This window comes from Panulirus ornatus, chromosome 42 (genome assembly GCF_036320965.1).
Source record: "Panulirus ornatus isolate Po-2019 chromosome 42, ASM3632096v1, whole genome shotgun sequence".
Taxonomy (NCBI): Eukaryota; Metazoa; Arthropoda; class Malacostraca; order Decapoda; family Palinuridae; genus Panulirus; species Panulirus ornatus.
In genome coordinates, this window is record NC_092265.1 from 24,634,857 (window position 1) to 24,656,690 (window position 21,834).

Below are 21,834 nucleotides of genomic sequence, written 5' to 3' on the forward strand. Positions count from 1 at the left end.
TCAGAAGGAAGCAAAGTGCTTTACACACACACGTGCGCTCTCGCCCACACCTACTTTCTAATTGACCTACACCGGAACCCGGTGACGTGACGAAGATACTCACTTGTTCGGATTCACCCCTTGATCCATCAGACGGGCTACCTCATCTCGTTTTTTTTTTTCCGTATTTGATGAATCTTTTGCGCCAGTAATATTTAATACCATGAAATTTATTTTATATAACTATCAATAAGACTATTCATCATGCTTTGGTTTTTCAAGAGCTTCTTCCAGAAGAGCAAGACGTTAGTCGACCTCGTGGACATGGTGCACAGGCGCGCCGGGTTGATGGGAGCATCGTGCCAGATGGAGCAGGAAGAGGTCCTCCAGTGTTACCGCCAGTTAACTGTCATGGTACAAGAGTCGGGCGAAGATCTCGATAACCCCCTGGGTCCTGAAGACCTCCGTGCCATCATGGTCGTTGTGCAGGCAGAGGAAGAGGCTTGGGAACCGTTAGCCCCCCTGCTGGTCGCTCTGCTGAAGCAGGACTTTGCTAAGGAGCAACTGACTCCCCAGGACTACCAGTTCCTCGGGAAGAGAGCCTTCCTCCACCTGTGCAGAGGCCTCTCTCCCATTACTGACGCCGACTTGTTCTTCCTGAAGACATGCATTAGCTTGCCAACTATGTTAGACCTCGTGATGGCCATCAACACTGCGAGGCACCTTATTAAGTCAGCAGAGAGCAGCCTGTGGGAAATTAACGCCTCCTCTATCAGGACCCTGGAGACTTGCTTGGACATCCTTCACCAATGGCGCCAGCCGCTTATGGAAGTGCCAGAGTGGTCGACGACTTTGTTCTTGTGGTGTACTCGCTTTGGATTGTGGTTGGACGCTCTTCCAACCCTGAAGAAGGTGCTTGTTCTCCTTCAGGACTACGTTGAACTCCACGACCATCAGGATGACGCCTTGCTGCTGATGCTCCAGAAAATGTTCGCATGGTTGAGGAACACGTGGACTCACCTGTACAAGTTCAATCGGCTGGCTGTTCTGACCACCTTGACTGACCAACTGACCCACACCTTAAACACCATTATCAACAAAGCTCCGGATTGTATGACCAAAGATCATCGGTTTGCGTTCCTGGAGAAGATAATGAGTTTAGTGGAGATGGACAGGATCGATATATGTCTGCCGGGCAAGACCCTGCAGTCGCTGACAGGGTGCGTGTGTACTATCTTGACGGGGGCAGATGCCGATGAGTTGCTATGGCTAGTGGACAACTTCATATGTCTCACCGAGGTGACACAATAGGTGCAAGAAAAGTGCGGACACGGCAGTCACATCCTGCAAGGGAGAGCTCGTATCGTCGAACGCATTCTCCAGATACAGAGCCATTTCTCCTTCAATGTGTTCTCGAACATCATTCAAAAGTTTGGTGTAACCAGTGACGTGCCGCACTTGGCTATCATCTCGAGATGGTTTTGCACCATCCTCGACAGTTGGCCGAGTTTCGACGCCTTTTCCTACTTCGTGATTGATGAAACTGGGCAGGTATACACCCTTTTCGATCGGCTCATGAAGCACGTCCAGAGGAACTCCGATTTGTTGTATGTCCAGATCCTCACCATCATGCTGTTGGCTAACAGAAACGCCAAAGATTACGCTGCGAAATGCGATATATTTCTGAGCGCCTTACGTAACAGCAATATTTCTTCCGCCGTCACACAGGGTGCCATTATTCTCTTGCATTACACCTTACCCGGTGTCGACGATTTTAAGAAGACGGTGTTTGCATATAAGCGTCACGAGATTGTGGATGATATCTGCGCGTTTATCAAGAGCGATCTGCAGCACTTCTATCCAGGATTCAAGGAATTGTTGTTATCGGCCGCGAGGGATATACTTTTCCCCGAGTATGGTAGCCTGCAGAAACCTACCCGGTGACATTCTGTCCAACCAGGAGGGTGAAAGGAGTGCGAGAGCAGGTGAACAGTTATATTTGATTATGGGAATGGTTTACTTATTTTTAGATGTTTTATTCATCATGCTAGTGCTCTTAGTTATAGGTTGAGAGCTGTAGGTGGAGCCATCATTAACAAATTAACATCACACTGCCAGAGGGCTGGTCTTTGAAAGCTTTTATAGTTGATTGGATACCACATTGTTCTCATTTATACTTAATCGTTTCCCGCGTCAGCGAGGTAGCACCAGGAAACAAACGAAGAATGGTTGTCTCCTGTGGGGTAGCGATAGGAATGGATGAAGGGAATTAGTATGAATATGTACATGTGCATATATATATCTGTGTATTTGTTATGTATATGAGCGTTTACGTGTATGTGAGTGGCTGGGCCATTCCTTGTCTGTTTCCTGGCGCTACCTCGCTGACACCGGTATCAGTGATGTCTTAGCTACGTCTCTTCTTTGTATAGATGCTCCCAGATTTACCATAGGGTTACGCTTCGTTAAACGCATCATAGGTTGAAAATGTCACGTCAAACATTCATTTTATACTGATTATCATAGCTTACCCTAGCCTACCTTAAACATTCTCATAACTCGCACTTCTCATCTACAATCATCCTGTGCAGCTTTCTTAAAAGCTTCAGTACCTACAGTATCGGCACTTGCTTCCTCCATGCTAACCTGGACATTATGAAAATTATGATGCCTTTTTAAGTGTTGGAAGAACGACAGGCTACCTCACCTCATTTGTATTTTCTGTATTTAATGAATCTTTTGCGCCAGTAATATTTACCTTAAAATAAATTTCATATAGTAAAAGAAAAATATTATCATAGTTTGGTTCTTCAAGAGCTTCATCCAGAACGTCGACCTCGTCGACTTGGTGCACAGGCGCGACGGGTTGGTGGAAGCATCATGCCAGATGAAGCAGGTACAAGAGTAGGGCAAAGATCTCGATAACCCCCTGGGACCTGAAGACCTCCATGCCCTCATGGTCTTGTGCAAGCAGAGGAAGAGGCCTGGGAGCCGTTAACCCCCCTGCTAGTGGCTCTCCTGAAGCAGGACTTTGCATGTCTTCCTGAAGACATGCATTGGCTTGCCAACTATGTTATACCTCGTGGTGGCCATCAACGTCGCGAGGCACCTTAAGTCCAAGGAGAACAGCCTGTGGGAAACTGACGCCTTCTCTATCAGGTCCTTGCACACTTGCTTGGACATCCTTCACCAATGGCACCAGCCGCTCATGGAGGTGCCAGAGTGGTTGACAACTTTGTTCTTATGGTGTACTCGCTTTGCATTGTGGTCAGAAGCTCTTCCAATTCTTAAGAAGAGGTGCTTTTTTCTCCTTCAGGACTACATAGAACTCCATGACCATCAGAACAAGCTTTGCTGCTGATGCTCCAGAAAATGTTCATATGGTTGAGGTTCACGTGGAGTCACCTGTCCAAGTTTCAATTGGCTGGCTGTTCTGACCACCTTGACCAACCAATTGACCCACACCGTAAGCACTGTTATCGACAATGCTCCGGATTGTGTGTCCAAAGTTTATCGGTTTGCATTCCTGGAGAAGATAATGAGTTTAGTGAAGATGGACAGGATCGATATGTCTGCCGAGCAAGACCCTGCAGTCGCTGACAGGGTGCGTGTGTACTATCTTGACCGGGGCAGATGCCGCCAAGTTGCTATGGCTAGTGGACAACCTCAAATTTCTCGCTGAGATGACACAGTAGGTGCAAGAAGAGTATGGGCACGTCATATCCTGCAAGGGAGAGCTCATATCATCGAACGCATTCTCTAGATACAGAGCCATTTCTCCTTTGATGTTCTCAAACATCATTCAAAAGTTCGCTATTACCAATGATGTGCCACACTTGGCTATCATCTCCAGATGGTTTTGCACTATCATCTACAGTTGGTTGAGTTTCTATGCCATTTCCTAGTTTGTGACTGATGAAACAACAGGTACACACCTTTTCCGACTGGCTCATCAGGCACTTCCAGAATAACTCCGATTTGCTGTATTTCCAGATCTTCACCATCATGCTGTTGGCTAACAGAAATGCCAAAGATTATGCAGCGAAATGCGATACATTTTTGAGCGCCTTACATAACAGCAATATTTCTTCCGCCATCACACAGGGTGCTATTATTCTCTTGCATTACACCTTACCCAGTGTCGACAATTTCAAGATGGTGTTTGCATATGAGCATCATGAGGTTGTGGATGACATCTGCGCACTCATCAAGAGCGAGTTGCAGCTCTTCTATCCTGGATTCAAGGAATTGTTGTTAGTGGCCCTAAGGGATATACTTTACCCCGAGCCTGGTAGTCTGTAGAAACCTACCCAGTGACATTCTGACTAACCATTTTCTTGGTAATGAATTGCTAGAATATAAATGTTAATTTTTTATTATTTTACTATTATACTTTTTCGCTGTCTCCCACATTAGAGAGGTAGCGCACGGAAACAGACGAAAGAATGGCCCAACCCACCCACATACACATCAACACACGCATATATACATACCTGTACATTTTAACGTATACATTTATTTTTTATTTATTATACTTTGTTGCTGTCTCCTGCATTAGAGAGGTACTGCAAGGAAACAGACGAAAGAATGGCCCAACCCACCCACATACACATCAACACACGCATATATACATACCTGTACATTTCACCGTATACATTTATTTTATATTTGTTATACTTTGTTGCTGTCTCCTGCATTAGAGAGGTAGTGCAAGGAAACAGACGAAAGAATGGCCCAACCCACCCACATACATGAGTATATACATACATATATGTCCACACAGGGCCAGGTGAGGATATTCCCTCTAAGGCCCAGTCCTCTGTTCTTAACGCTACCTCGCTAATGCAGGAAATGGTGAATAGTATGAAAGAAAGAAAAGATGTCCACACACGTACGTATACAATACCCTCCGGTTTTTACTTTTTCAAAAGAAGGAACAGGGAAGGGGGCCAAGTGAGGTTTTTCCATCTTAAGCTCAGTCCTGTTCTTATTTATACTTAATTGTTTTTCTGCATCAGCGAGGTAGCGCCAGGAAAGAGACAAAGAATGGCTGTTTTCTGTGGGGTGGGATAGCGATAGGTATGGATGAAAGCAATTGTATGAGTATGTACATGAGTAAATATGTTTGTCTGTGTATATGTTGATATGTATATGGGCATTTATGTACATATAGGTGTATATGAGTGGATGGGCCATTCTTTGTCTAATTCCTGGCGATACCTCGCTGACGTGGGTACCAACGGTGTCTTAGTTATGTCTCTTTGTACAAATGCTCCCTGAAATAGATGAATAGTTAAGATATTCATAGCAGGAATAAAAAACAATAATGAAGGTACATAATTCATACTTGCTGCCTTTATTCATTCCCCTCACCACACATGAAATGACACCCCTCCCTCCCACCGCACACACGCGAGTTAGTGCTAGGAAAAGACAACAAAGGCCACATTCGTTCACACTCAGTCTTTAGCTGTCATGTATAATGCGCCAAAACCACAGCTCCCTTTCCACATCCAGGCACCACAAAACTTTCCATGGTTTACCATAAAAGCTTCACATGCCCTGGTTCAATCCATTGACAGCACATTGACCCCGGTATACCACATCGTCTCCCACTTCTCCTCGTTCCCTCCACCTCTGACACATATATCCTCTTGGTCATTCTTTCCTCACTCATTCTCTCCATGTGACCAAACCATTTCAAAACACCCTCTTCTGCTCTCAACCACACTCTTTTTATTACCACACATCTCTCTTTCCCTTTCATTACTTACTTGATCAAACCACTTCACACCACATATTGTCCTGAAACACCTCATATACATTTCATTTTATTTATCAGTTAGTATAAATGCTATTTACATAGTTATATTTGATTATGGGAATGGTATGTTTACCCAAAAATATTTTGGAATAGTTATTCATCATGCTAGTGCTCTTAGATATAGGTTAAGAGCTGTAGGTGAAGTGCCATCATTAACAAATGAACATCACGCTGCTAGAGGGCTGGTCTTTGAAAGCTCTTACAGTTAATCGGATACCACACTTTAACTTTTTTATATCATAATGATGTAAGGGAGGGAGGGTGTAGGGAGAGAGAGCAACCCTCCAGTTTTTACTTTTTCAAAAGAAGTAACAGGGAAGGAGGCCAAGTGAGGTTTTTCCCTCTTAAGCTCAGTCCTGTTGTTATTTATACTTAATTGGTTTCCTGCATCAGCGAGGTAGTGCCAGGAAAGAGACAAAGAATGGCTGTTTCCTGTGGGGTGGGATAGCAATAGGCATGGATGAAAGCAATCGTATGAGTATGTACAAGAGTAAATATGTTTGTGTGTGTATATGTTGATATGTATATGGGCATTTATGTACATATAGGTGTATATGAGTAGATGGGCCATTCTTTGTCTGATTCCTGGCGATACCTCGCTGATGCAGGTACCAACGGTGTCTTAGCTATGTCTCTTTGTACAAATGCTCCCTGAAGTAAATGAATAGTTAAGATATTCATAGCAGGAATAAAAAACAATAATGAAGGTACATAATTCATACTTGCTGCCTTTATTCATTCCCCTCACCACACATGAAATGACACCCCCCCCTCCCACACTCGAGTTAGTGCTAGGAAAAGACAACAAAGGCCACATTCGTTCACACTCAGTCTTTAGCTGTCATGTATAATGCGCCGAAACCACAGCTCCCTTTCCACATCCAGGCCCCACAAAACTTTCCATGGTTTACCTTAAACGCTTCACATGCCCTGGTTCAATCCATTGATAGCACATCAACCTCGTTATACCACATCGTCTCCCACTTCTCCTCGTTCCCTCCACCTCTGACACATATATCCTCTTTGTCATTCTTTCCTCACTCATTCTCTCCATGTGACCAAACCATTTCAAAACACCCTCTTCTGCTCTCAACCACACTCTTTATTACCACACATCTCTCTTTCCCTTTCATTACTTACTCGATCAAACCACCTCACACCACATATTGTCCTGAAACACCTCATATACATTTCATTTTATTTATCAGTTAGTATAAATGCTATTTACATAGTTATATTTGATTATGGGAATGGTATATTTAGCCAAAAATATTTTGGAATAGTTATTCATCATGCTAGTTCTCTTAGATATAGGTTAAAAGCTGAGGTGAGGTGCCATCATTAACAAATGAACATCACGCTGCCAGAGGGCTGGTCTTTGAAAGCTCTTACAGTTGATTGGACACCACACTTTAACTTTTTTATCCCATAATGATTTAAGGGAGGGAGGGTGTAGGGGAGAGAGAGCAACCCTCCAGTTTTTACTTTTTCAAAAGAAGGAACAGGGAAGGGGGCCTAGTGAGGTTTTCTCCTCTTAAGCTCAGTCCTGTTGTTATTTATACTTAATTGGTTTCCTGCATCAGCGAGGTAGTGCCAGGAAAGAGACAAAGCATGGCTGTTTCCTGAGGGGTGGGATAGCGATAGGTATGGATGAAAGCAATCGTATGAGTAAATATGTTTGTCTGTGTATATGTTGATATGTATATAGGCATTTATGTACATATAGATGTATATGAGTGGATGGGCCATTCTTTGTCTGATTACTGGTGATACCTCGCTGACGCGGGTACCAATGGTGTCTTAGCTATGTCTCTTTGTACAAATGCTCCCTGAAGTAGATGAATATTAAGATATTCATAGCAGGAATAAAAAACAATAATGAAGGTAATTTTGGTAATTTTGAAAACAAACAAAATTTGTGGTTGCTTCAAACATAAGAGGTGTAGGTAAGCCAACAGAAAAGTATACCAAAAACCAAGGGCCAATGCAGCACAAAACTTTAGGTAAAAAGTAAGTGCCTCTAACAGCATGATAAAACTCTTAACACTGACTAAATGCTGGAAAAACCTCCCTATATAAATCAAGGAAACGCATATTCCTGTGACTAATTAAAAAAAGATCAACATAAAGCAGGAAACAAACAAGGAGTTTCCTAAGTATCTGACTATGGTAAATTATTACACAAGCCCAGGATCCCTTTAAGCACCAAGGCTGCACTCCAAACAGGAGAATGGAAGTGACGACTCCTTTGAAGCACATTCCTCAACAAGCCTGTACTCCATTTCACCCACTGATGATGATACAACCTTACTGAATGTGAATTCTCACTTGGTGTTATCATTTGCAGGGAAATTTTGATAACATTTCAATCAGGCTTATCTCCAGACTCACCTGATCATAGCATTCAAAGTCACAGGAAGAGTACATGGCAATTAAGGGAAATAAATTTATAATCTGATCAAAGTTTGACACATTAAAAGCCTAACAAATCTTGGTGGAAATATTCAACATTTCTATAAAGAAATACTAACAATACTTCTGGATGTCACATAAAGCTACAAAATTATTCTGCCAAGGGTTGGATAGGAAAAGCAGCAGATTAAACTCTGCAGTCAAGTTGTAGATATTTATCTGTGCTCACAACTGAAAGCTACAGAAGACTTGGACAGAAGATGGAGACTATTGGGAAATACTAAACAAGATACCACTAACATCAAAGCAAATACACACAGCAGCTTAAATAACATTCTTAATGCATCACATAAATGACTGAAAATAAGCTTATCAAACTGTTAAAGAATGACAATCCTTTTAAAAGCTGGAAAAATTCTAATTAGCAACAATGACACACTTATTAATTAAGCTCATTTGATTATCATGAGGCAGTTGGCTTACTGACATGCATGAATTACGATCTGCTACTATCATATTGATGGTTTGTATTTATGTTGTAATCAGGCTTGCAGACTCATTTTGAAATTTTCAGTGAAAAAGATGTCCAGAAGAGAAATATTTGAAAATTTACAAGAGTTCTTAAATAATCACAAGAAAATAAATCTTTTATACAAGATTGCTTTATAATGATCTCAGAAATCATAATTACTTTCCTAACTTGACATTAACTCTGTGATAGGCATTGGCAAGAACTCCACGAAGGTTCCAGATGTTTTCAAAATTTTCTGGCTGTGTATTGTACTGAGAATCAATAGCCTTAACACAAAGTTGCACTTCAGATTCACTCTCACAAACAGGTACTTCTGTTTTCCATATTGTCCAGCCCCAAGCCCGAGGGTGGCGGGCTTCATCAGACTCCAAAATATTGGCAGCTTGCCAGTTCCTGCCTCCATCACTAGAAATATCAACACGGATGATTTTTCTACCTCCACCACTCCACGCATATCCTGGGGAAAATAAATTTTGATATTTAGAGACTTCTCTGAGCCTAAATAGGAAAGACATAAAAGAAAATCAACTCCTGTATCGTTTCTATACATTGCAATGGACAACATTTAAACTCTGTATCGTTTCTATACATTGCAATGGACAACATTTAAACTCTGTATCGTTTCTATACATTGCAATGGACAACATTTAAACTCTTATGTCAGCCATCTGTATGAATCTCCAGCTGACTTGGAATACCATTAGTAGTCTACAATGGTCTCATCTGTTGCAAAGCAGGCACAAGAAAATATTCAGCTCTCCTCGGTACCTCTACAATCACCAATGTAGATGCATATCCTTCAACCTCTCAAGTCATGCATACAGTAACCTTAAAAAAAATAAGCCCCATAGATTGTCAGGTGACCTGTGGCCTGGAGGACTGTACATCATATTCATCAACTGGTGATGAAATTAAAGAAGAAGAACAGGTGAAACATGTAACAAGAGACTGAAGTGTGATTTTAGTAAGAGATAGGAAAATGATGCCCAGGATGGGACCTCACTCAGCTTCTGTTTAGTCATGTGGGGCATAATTGGACTTGATTTTGGTGGATGTAATCCTGGGGTGATGTAGGACTTTTGCAATAAACAACAGTAAAGGGTAAACATAGTATGAAGCCTATTTTGACTATATAAAGTATAATCTATAGAGCAGTAAGAAGTTTATCATTTATTTACCAACAACATTCTACTGGACTCCACCTATATGTAGCTACACGACGTGAGAAAAGCCATCTTCCAGAAGTATGTGCCATCATTTACCTACCATTATCTCTAATGCCCATTCCCTCCAGGAACTCCCAATAACGGGTAGCCATGGCAAAAGAGTCTACCTTTAACAGTCCTTACATGCCTCCCTTGCATACACCATTCCCCGCATTCTTCCACTATTTCTCCCCCTCCAGTATTCCTCCACCCTATTTGCCGATGTCACAGGTGGTTTTCCACTCACACCAACCCCTTTAATTGTACTATAATACACTCTCTTTGTAAACTCTCAGTCTTGCATTCTTTTCACATGTCCAAACCACCTAAAAGTATTGTTTCACCCATTCTACCACTCCACAATTCACTCCCTTTGCATTCCCTGCCATACCACATCTCTCATACACCCTTTCATTTCTTTCTTCATTCCATCTAGTTCCACCCTTCTCAAATAACTTGTTTCTACAACCTGGATTCTTGACCTCTATGCCTCATTCCATTTCCATGTTTCAGCTGCATGGGTAAGGGTTGGGAGGACTATGCTATCCCTTAATCCTCTCTTCACATCCATACTAACACCTCTACCCTTCATTATTCTGTTAAGGGACCAAATGACTCTTCTACCCTGTACTGCTCTCTTCCTTCTCTCTCCTTCCATATCACCACACTTACCCAAGATAGCTTCCAGATACTTTAATTCCCTCACTTTTTCCAATTTTTTTTCCCCCATATCCACTAAATAAAGTGTGTAAGACAAGAGAACAAATGGGAACATCGGTGAAGGGGGCTAATGGGGAGGTAATAACAAGTAAAGGTGAAGTGAGAAGGAGGTGGAGTGAGTATTTTGAAGGTTTGTTGAATATATTTGAGATAGAGTGGCATATATAGGGTGTTTTGGTCGAGGTGGTGTGTGAAAAGAGAGGTTCAGGGAGAATGGGTTGGCGAACAGAGAAGAGGTAGTGAAAGCATTGCAGATGATGAAAGCCAGCAAGGTAGTGGTTTAGATGGAATAGCAGTTGAATTTATTATAAAAAGGGGAAGGGGGTGACTGGACTGTGTTGTTGACTGGGTGGTAAGGATATTCGATGTATGCATGGTGAAGTGCCTGAGGATTGGTAGAATGCATGCATTGTACAAAGGCAAAGGGGATAAAGTTGAGTGTTCAAGTTACGGAGGTGTAAGTTTGTTGAGTATTCCTGGAAAATTATATGGGAGGGTATTGATTGAGAAGGTAAAGGCATGCACAAAGAATCAGATTTGGGAAGAGCAGAGTGGTTTCAGAAGTGGTAGAGGATGTGTGGATCAAGTGTTTGCATTGAAGATTGTATGTGAGAAATACTTATAAAAACAGATGGATTTGTTTTGTATGTAGCATTTATGAATCTGGAGAAGGCATATGATAAAGTTGATAGAGATGCTTTATGGAAGGTATTAAGAGTATATGGTGTGGGAGGTAAGTTGCTAGAAGCAGAGAAGTTTTTATCAAGGATGTAAGGTATGTGTAAAACTAGGAAGAGAGGAAGTGATTGGTTCCCAGTGAACGTCAGTTTGTGGCAGGGGTGCAATATGTCTACATGGCTGTTTAATTTGTTTATGGATGGGGTTGTTAGGGGGGGTTAATGCAGGAGTTTTGGAGCCCCTTGTATGCAGTCTGTTGTGGATGAGAGGGCTTGGGAAGTGGGTCAGTTGTTGTTTGCTTATGATACAGCGCTGGTGGCTGATTCGGGTGAGAAACTGCAGAAGCTGGTGACTGAGTTTGGTAAAGTGTGTGAAAGAAGAAAGCTGAGAGTAAATGTGAATAAGAGCAAGGTTATTAGGTTCAGTAGGGTTGAGGGACAAGTAAATTGGTTGGTGTTTGAATGGAAAAACTGGAGGAAGTTAAGTGTTTTAGATATCTGGGAGTGGATATGGCAGCATATGGAACCATGGAAGCGGAAGTGAATTACAGGGTGGGGGAGGGGGCGAAGGTACTGGGAGTGTGGAAGAATCTGTGGAAGGCGAGAACGTTATCTCGAAGAGCAAAAATGGGTATGTTTGAAGGAATAGTGGTTCCAACAATGTTATATGGTTGCAAGGCATGGGCTATGGATAAGATTGTGCTGAGGAGGGTGGATGTGTTGGAAATGAAATGTATGAGGACAATATGTGGTGTGAGGTGGTTTGATCGAGTAAGTAATGAAAAGGTAAGAGATATGTGTGGTAATGAAAAGAGTGTGGTTGAGACAGCAGAAGAGGGTTTATTGAAATCATTTGGTCTTATGGAGAAAATGAGTAAGGAAAGATTGACAAAGAGGATAAATGTGTCAGGTGTAGGGAACAAGGTGAAATGGGAGACCAAATTGGAGGTGGAAGGATGGAGTGAAAAAGATTTTGAGCAATCAGGACCTGAACATACAGGAGGGTGAAAGGCATGCAAGGAATACAGTGAATTAGAACAATGTGGTATACCGGGGTCAACATCCTGTCAATGGATTGAACCAGGGCATGTGAAGCATCTGGAGTAAACCATGGAAAGTTTTGTGGATCCTGGATGTGGAAAGGGAGCTGTGGTTTCGGTGCATTACACATGACAGCTAGAGACTGAGTGTGAACGAATGTGGCCTTTGTTGTCTTTTCCTAGAGCTACCCCACATGCGCGCGGGAGGGAAGGGGGTGCTGTTTCATGTGTGGCGGGGTGGCGATGGAATGGATGAAGGCAGCAAGTATGAATATGTACACGAGTATATATGTATATGTGTATGTATACATTGTAATGTATAGGTATGTATATGTGTGCGTGGGCGTTTATGTATATGCATGTGTAAGTGGGTGAGTTGGACCATTCTTTCATCTGTTTCCTTGCACTACCTCAGGGCCATTCTTTCATCTGTTTCCTTGCACTACCTCAGGGCCATTCTTTCATCTGTTTCCTTGCACTACCTCAGGGCCATTCTTTCATCTGTTTCCTTGCACTACCTCACTAATGCGGTAGACAGTGACTAAGTATAATAAAAAAAAAAAATAATCCACTGCACATTAAGTACACTTTCTTCTTTCACTCTATATTCTTTTAAAAAGTCTATACTTTCACTCTGTTTCCTTTCAAACACCATTCCTTTATTCTTACTTTCATTTTCTTCAATCACCTATGCTTACACATATAAAACACACAACCTTCTGCAACTGCTTGTCACTCTCTGCAAACAACACAGTATCATCCAAACAGGCTTGCCACTAACCACCATAACTCACTGCCACACCATCTCTGCAACCTCCTTCCCTAGTTCTGTTTTCCTATCTCTGATCACTCAATCCGTTTATATATATTACAAAGCCACGGAGACATCACACAGCCCTGCTTCACTCCTACATGTATCCGAAAACTTTTTCTCAGCTTTCCATCCACTCTTAAACATGCATCTGCTTCTCTAAAGAAGGCTTTTACACCATCCAACATTGTCCCCTATACCATATATCCTTAACACATCCTACAAAACATTCCATTCATCTCTGTCATATGCTTTCACATCCATAAAAGCTACATACAACTTCATACCTTTTGCTAAACACAGTCTCATTTAGGAATATCTTCCTCCAAAGAGGCCCACCATTTCTCTGCTCCTGATTAGAAGGCAGCCTTGAAGCTAGAAAAGCCCCATAAAAAGAAGCTTTGGGTTGTATAAATGATTAAAAAAGTAACAATTGTAAGAAATAAGAACAGAATGTGTTAAAAAAACTGGACCTCAACGTCCCTCCCACTTATCTCAATATGAAGAAAGATTGCCCGAGACATGCTAGCCAAACCCCCTTCTCCTACTCATTTTCAATGTATGTGTGTAGTGTAATATCTCTAACTACAACGGAGGTGGCCATGGCATTAGTCTCCATAACTAGTGAACACTAGTGCCTCACCCTAAACAACCACTGGCAGGTGGGTAACTCTAGTGCAGTTTTAAGAGGCTCCTACCCTATGTTCCCATTGACTACTACTTCCTATTGCTTCTGCCTAATGTTCCTTCCTACTACTTCTACCTAATGTTTCTACTTAATGCTCCAGCCTAAGTGTTCCTACCAACTACTATCTACAGTACCATTTTGCCAAAAGGCAGGGCTAGTGCATAGTGCTCACCATATGAAAATCTACAATTATGAAGAATGAACTGCATGAGTTAAGAGTTATCCTGAACTGTCAGATGTGTTATATACCCACTCCTGAAGCTTATTCAGCACTACCATGACAATCTATCACTTCATAAAGGAAACGAAGACCTTTTTTATTTCACGTTAAATGTCAAGCCAAATCTATTAGTAATGTAAATATTGACAACTCAATCGCTTAAGAGATCAAAACTTGATGCTACTTAAAAGAAAAAAGGAATATGAATCCATAAGCCCCCACGCTCCCTCCCCTTTAGTCGCCTTCTATGACAACGGAGTTGCCCCTCTCAGCACATTAACATCCAAAAGTCTCTCTTTTACAAGCCTATCAATTAACACATAATCTAATAATGCCTTGACCATCTCTCCTACTCATATACGTATATATATGTGTACATCTCTTTTAAAACCAGGTATTCCCAATCACCAGTCTTTTTTCAGCACACAAATCCACAAGCTCTTCACCATTTCCATCTCAACACTGAATACCCCATGTACACCAGTTATACCTTCAACTGCCACATTGCTCACCTTCACACTTAAAGCACCCATCACTACCTGGTCTCACACACCAAAGCTGATGACACAATCACTCAACTGCTCCCAAAACACTTGCCTCTCATGATCTTTCTTCTCATGACCAAGTGCATAAGCACCAATAATCACCCATCTCTCTCCATCCACTTTCAGTTTCACCCACATCAATCTAGAATTTACTTTCTTACAAACTATCACAAACTCCCACAACTCCTGCTTCAGGAGTAGTGCTACTCCTTTCTTAGCCCTTGTCCTTTCACCAACCCCTGACTCTACTCCTAAGGCTTTTTCAAACCATTCTCCCTCTTTACCCTTGAGCTTCATTTCACTCAGAGCCAGAGCATCCAGGTTTCTTTCCTCAAACATACTACATATCTCTTCTTCTCATCTTGGTTACATCCACACATTCAGACACCCCAATCTGAGCACTCCCCACTTGACTCCTTCTGTTTCTTCTTTCAGTGATTGAAAATACAAGAGAGGGAGGGTTTCCAGCCTCCTGCCCCCTTTAGTCACGTGAGGAATATGTAGGAAATATTCTTTCTCCCCTATCCCCTCTGTATGTACAAAAAAACCTCTCTATCTCTTAACTAATTTCCCGAGTCTAGTATGCCAGCTAAAGGTATAAAGGCTTAATCAAACGGTAATCTGATTATTATACTGAGGAAATACTCGTATACTACAGGAGCCAAGTAACTGATTCAGTTACAAAAAACAGCTCTCACAAATTTTAAATGTTTTACAGCATAAACCTTATACAATGAAAGCTAACATCTGCTTCAAACTTTTGTTGAAGTTCTTATCAACAAAATTAATCTAATATCTAGATATATGACAAACTTACATAAAAATGTTTGCTTCTAAAGGAGAGAACACAGTCTTCTTGAAACAGTATTAGAGACAGAATAACATAAGTCAATCTACATACTGGTATCCACATAATTAGTAAACTGAATCCTAATCTATGCACTAAAGTCCCTCAAATTTTATCTTCTGTGGGGTAATATTCTTATACCAGTAACTGTGCTCATGAACCCATCATGTGAGCAGCTGCAAAGCCCCACCTAATGGAAATTAATCACACTGACATCACTGTTCCCTCATTTCCAGTTAACTACTGTTCAGGTCAAAATCTTTGCCACGGATGGAATGATAATATGAAATTGACATGAGTTTAATTTGATATGTGATATATGGGTAATGGTTTGGTGAGAATGGAGGCTAGTGTGAACAGGGTATTTAGTAGATGAAACTTAACAAAAGAGATAAGATGAGCAACTATTCAAAAGAAAAATGAAGAATCAAGATTTGTTGATAGGGTGGAGAGAAGGAAGGCAAGGTATGGATTGAAAAGATGTGACATAGATATGGAGAGTAATATAACAGCAAGAAAAAAAGAGGTCATGTACCAGATAACTGAATAAGGGCATTAATCATTTCACAGTAGAGAGGTTCAAGGAGAAAAAAAAATGTAAAAACTACTGAGAACTAAATCTTTTAACATAAGTGATAAATCATGTGGCAAGATTGTATATATGTTAAAAAGTATTACTGAACCATTATAAGTGAGGAAATGGAGAATATAAGAAGGGAAGAGATATATGCTAAGCTTTTCCTCTCAATGAAGTTATACAAAAAATCCTATATGAAAATACATGAAACATTTAGATTTGAAAAAGTATAAATGAAGAGCAAAGGACTTTGTCACCTTCAACTCTGTATGATGTTCAAGAACACACACCTCTACACAGAAATGCTCGCTAAAAAGCAAAAGATATCACTGAATGATTTCACATAAATATGGCTGTGAATCTGAAGTGTGTAATTTTCATGAATACTGCATCAGAAATAAGTCAATAAGCAAGCTGTACCTAACTTCAACTTTGGCCACCAAGTCAAGTTTGCTACAGAAATAAACCTTTAGTACAGCTTAAAAACATGGTAAAACAAACCACTTTTTAAGAAATCATTATCCACGTCACTTACCTGTAACTTTAATTTTGCCATCCTTAACTTTAACTTTTTGTCCCTCTGCTGGTTCACAGATTGCTGAGATGACCGGTAACTCTTGGATAGCAGGAGATTTCTTAAAATCAACTGTGTCCCAGTCTACATTTGGTGAAAACCCTTTATAGTCATTTTGTTGCCAATGTGCATCAGACTCATTTTCAGACAAAACAATTCTCCCTGAAAGTCCAGAAGAAGGAAGAGTAAGTTCCAACTATGATATCTGTATTAATACTAGGACAAGGTAAAGTGAACAAATTATTTCAGTTCTAGAGTTGGACATCCATCTTTTGGAAATAACATAGCCATGCATGAATTGCTGCCTTCAAGAGATAGACTAATTAATATATCCTATCAAATTCCTGGTTAAACAGCATCAATTAATCATTTATCATTACATCATACCTAACATGCATCCCCCCCTCCCTCTATTGAGGGACATCTTCATCACTAAACATAAAAGTAGCATTTTAAACCTGAGGGTTTAATTGGAAGATACAATGACTTACAAACTAAATAGATGGGATTGCAAATGTATAATTTCAAAAATGCAATGCGTAAGTATAAAAGCAAGGCTATAAAACCAGAATGAAGTAATTTTCTGAACGAGCAATTTTTGAACTTAACAAGTATTTTTCTGATATTAACATATTGCAGTGGAATTTATTAAAAAAAGGGGGTTACTGTGTTTTTGATTGGTTGGTAAGGATATTTTATGTATGTATGGTTCATGGTGAAGTGCCTGAAGATTGACGGAATGCATGCATAGTGCCACTGTACAAAGGCAAAGGGGATAAAGGCGAGTGTTCAAATTACAGAGGTACAAGTTTGTTGAGGATTCCTGGGAAATTATATGGGAAGGTACTGATTGAGAGGGTAAAGGCATGTACAGAGCATCAGATTGGGGAGGAGCAGTGTGGTTTCAGAAGTGGTAGAGGATGTGTGGATCAGGTGTTTGCTTTGAAGAATGTATGTGAGAAATACTTAGAAAAACAGATGGTTTTGTATGTAGCATTTAAGGATCTGGAGAAGGCATATGACAGGGATAGAGATGCTCTGTGGAAGGTATTAAGAGTATATGGTGTGGGAGGTAAGTTGCTAGAAGCAGTGAAAAGTTTTTACCATGGATGTAAGGCATGTGTATGAGTAGGAAGAGAGGAAAGTGATTGGTTCCCAGCAAATGTCTGTTTGCGGCAGGGGTGCATGATGTCTCTATGGTTGTTTAATTTGTTTAAGGATGGGGATGTTAGGGAGGTGAATGCAAGAGTTTTGGAGAAAGAGGCAAGTATGCAGCTGTTGCGGATCAGAGGGCTTGCGAAGTGTGTCTGTTGTTGTTCACTTATGATACAGCGATGGTGGCTGATTTGGGTGAGAAACTGCAGAAGTTGGTGACTGAGTTTGGTAAAGCGCGTGAAAGAAGAAAGATGAGCGTAAATTAGAGTAAGAGCAAGGTTACCTGGTTCAGTAGGGTTGAGGGACAAGTTAATTGGGAGGTAAGTCTGAATGTGTACGTGTAGGAAGAGAGGAAAGTGATTGGTTCTCAGTGAATGAAGGTTTGCGGCAGGGGTGTGTGATGTCTCCATGGTTGTTTAATTTGTTTATGGATGGGGTTGTTAGGGAGGTGAATGCAAGAGTTTTGGAAAGAGGGGCAAGTATGCAGTCTGTTGGGGATGAGAAAGCTTGGGAAGTGAGTCAGCTGTTGTTCGCTGATGATACTGTGCTGGTGGCTGATTCATGTAAGAAACTGCAGAAGCTGGTGACTGAGTTTGGTAAAGTGTGTGAAAGAAGAAAGTTAAGAGTAAATGTGAATAAGAGCAAGGTTATTAGGTACAGTAGGTTTAAGGGTCAAGTCAATTGGGAGGTAAGTTTGAATGGAGAAAAACTGGAGGAAGTAAAGTGTTTTAGATATCTGGGTGTGGATCTGACAGCGGATGGAACCATGGAAGCGAAAGTGAATCATAGGGTGTGGGAGGGGGCGAAAATCCTGGGAGCCTTGAAGAATGTGTGGAAGTCGAGAACATTATCTCGGAAAGCAAAAATGGGTATGTTTGAAGGAATAGTGGTTCCAACAATGTTGTATGGTTGCGAGGCATGGGATATGGATAGAATTGTGTGCAGGAGGGTGGATGTGCTGGAAATGAGATGGTTGAGGACAATATGTGGTATGAGGTGGTTTGATCGAGTAAGTAATGTAAGGGTAAGAGAGATGTGTGGAAATAAAAAGAGCGTGGTTGAGAGAGCAGAAGAGGGTGTTTTGAAATGGTTTGGGCACATGGAGAGAATGAGTGACGAAAGATTGACCAAGAGGATATATGTGTCGGAGGTGGAGGGAACGAGGAGAAGTGGGAGACCAAATTGGAGGTGGAAAGATGGAGTGAAATAGATTTTGAGTGATCGGGGCCTGAACATGCAGGAGGGTGAAAGGTGGGCAAGGAATACAGTGAATTGGATCGTTGTGGTATACCAGGGTAGACGTGCTGTCAGTGGATTGAATCAGGGCATGTGAAGCGTCTGGGGTAAACCATGGAAAGTTCTGTGGGGCCTGGATGTGGAAAGGGAGCTGTGGTTTCGGGCATTATTACATGACAGCTAGAGACTGAGTGTGAACGAATGGGGCCTTTGTTGTCTTTTCCTAGCGCTACTTCGCACACATGAGGGGGGAGGGGGATGTTATTCCATGTGTGGCGAGGTGGCGATGGGAATAAATAAAGGCAGACAGTATGAATATGTCTGTGTGTGTGTATATATATGTGTACATTGAGATGTATAGGTATGTATATTTGCTTGTGTGGACATGTATGTATATACATGTGTATGGGGATGGATTGGGCCATTTCTTTCGTCTGTTTCCTTGCGCTACCTCGCAAACGCGGGAGACAGCGACAAAGTAAAATAATAAAAAAAATAGTCTGAATGGAGAAAAACTGGAGGAAGTGAAGTGTTTTAGATATCTGGGAGTGGATTTGGCAGTATATGGAACCATGAAAGCGGAAGTGAGTCAAAGGGTTGAGGAGGGGGGCAAAGGTTCTGAGAGTGTTGAAGAATATGTGGAAGGTGAGAACGTTATCTCAGAGAGCAAAAATGGGTATGTTTGAAGGAATAGTGGTTCCAACAATGTTATATAGTTGCGAGGTATGGGCTATAGATATGGTTGTGTGGAGGAGGGTGGATGTGCTGGAAATGAAATGTTTGAGGACAATATGTGGTTTGAGGTGGTTTGATCGAGTAAGTAATGAAAGGGTAAGAGAGATGTGTGGTAATAAAAAGAGTGTGGTTGAGAGAGCAGAAGAGGGAGTGTTAAAATGGTTTGGTCACATGGAGAGAATGAGTAAGGAAAAATTGACAAAGAGGATATATGTGTCAAAGATAGAGGGAATGAGGAGAAAAGGGAGACCCAATTGGAGGTGGAAGGATGGAGTGAAAAATATTTTGAGCGATCGGGGCCTGAACATACAGGAGGGTGAAAGGCGTGCAAGGAATAGTGAACTGGAACAATGTGGTGTACTGGGGTCGACATGCTAGTAATGGATTGAACCAGGGCATGTTAAGCATCCGGGGTAAGCCATGGAAAGTTTTGTGGAGCCTGGATGTGGAAAGGGAGCTGTAGTTTCAGTGCATTACACATAGGGGGAAGGGTTTGGCTATTTCACATGTGGCAGGGTGGCGATGGGAATGGATGAATGCAGCAAGTATGAATATGTACATGTGTATATATGTATATGTCTGTGTATGTATATGGAGTGAAAAAGATTTTGAGTGATCAGGGCCTGAACATGCAGGAGGGTGAAAGGCGGGCAAGGAATAGAGTGAATTGGATCGATGTGGTATACCGGGGTAGATGTGCTGTCAATGGATTGAATCAGGGCATGTGAAGCGTCTGGAGTAAACCATGGAAAGTTCTGTAGGGGCCTGGATGTGGAAAGGGAGCTGTGGTTTTGGGCATTATTACATGACAGCTAGAGAGTGAGTGTGAACGAATGGGGCCTTTGTTGTCTTTTCCTAGTGCTACCTCGCACACATGAGGAAGGAGGGGGATGTTATTCCATGTGTGGCGAGGTGGCGATGGGAATGAATAAAGGCAGTGTGAATTGTGTGCATGTGTATATATGTATGTGTCTGTGTGTGTATATATATGTGTACATTGAGATGTCTGTGTATGTATATATGTATAAGTTGAAATGTATAGGTATGTATATTTGTGTGTGTGGACATGCATGTACATACATGTGTATGGGGGTGGGTTGGCCTATTTCTTTCGTCTGTTTCCTTGCGCTACCTCGCAAACGCGGGAGACAGCGACAAAGCAAAATAAATGTATATGTATGTATACATTGAAATGTATAGGTATGTATATGCGCGTGTGTATGTGGGTGGGTTTGGGCCATTCTTTTGTCTGTTTCCTTGCACTACCTTGCTAACGCGGGAGACGGCAATTAAGTATGAGATGCAGAGATATGACAATCATTCAGAAAGCAAGTCAACTAGAAATGGGGATGTGACTAGTTACATCTAAATTTCAGTATGTCTCTACAGGAACTTACAAAAAAGCAATCTTATCCTTCCTTCCAGCTAGTTTTAACTGAAAAACTATAGTGGTATATAACATGGAATGGAATAGCTGTTTGATTTGGCAGTTTTCTTTCCAAATGATGGTTTGTCCCATATGTTTTTTCAACTCTTTTTCATGAGGAAAAATTAAATGTTTTGCATTTAATTTAGCATTATACATTATTGATGGAATATTGCTATACACAAAAACCAAAGATTCAAATGTTTTCATTAACAATCCCAACAAAATCCAAGTTCATTTTTTTCCTTTATACAGACTAAAAAGCTAGTTATTGTATCTATGCTTGGTGCCAACCACTCAAACTAACAGAGGTAAAATAGAAATGTTAAGACAAATCCAAACTGTACTCAAATAACTTTTAAATTCCAGAAAAACATGAGCTGACTGGTGGGTGGGGGGCCAAGAGGGGAGAACTGAGGAGAGACAAGGAATTAAGTAATTCTGGACATGAGCGCCTAGTATAGTCAATTCATGAAAAATGGATAAGATGATATTTAGCTATATATAGGATAGAAAAACACAAGCAGGGGAATGACCATCTGATACACAATCTTTCCACTTAATTTCATTCGCTGTTTAACCTTTCCAAAAGTACAGTAACAGCAACCAGTCTGAGACAACCTGATTAAGT

General features: G+C 41.2%; 1 protein-coding gene across 5 annotated transcripts in view; it reads right to left on the reverse strand.

Moving 5' to 3' along the window:
- Positions 1-7,682: 7,682 nt before the first annotated feature.
- Positions 7,683-21,834, reverse strand: part of shop (sulfite oxidase) — a 44,382-nt gene continuing 30,230 nt past the window's right edge. For all 5 annotated transcript variants that reach the window (XM_071686762.1, XM_071686759.1, XM_071686761.1 and 2 more), the window contains 2 exons: positions 16,613-16,813; positions 7,683-9,204 (listed from right to left, as the gene is read on the reverse strand). In XM_071686762.1, coding sequence (XP_071542863.1) covers positions 8,903-9,204; positions 16,613-16,813 — 503 coding nt within the window. In that variant the 3' untranslated portion in view covers positions 7,683-8,902. The remainder of the gene's footprint in view (positions 9,205-16,612; positions 16,814-21,834) is intronic.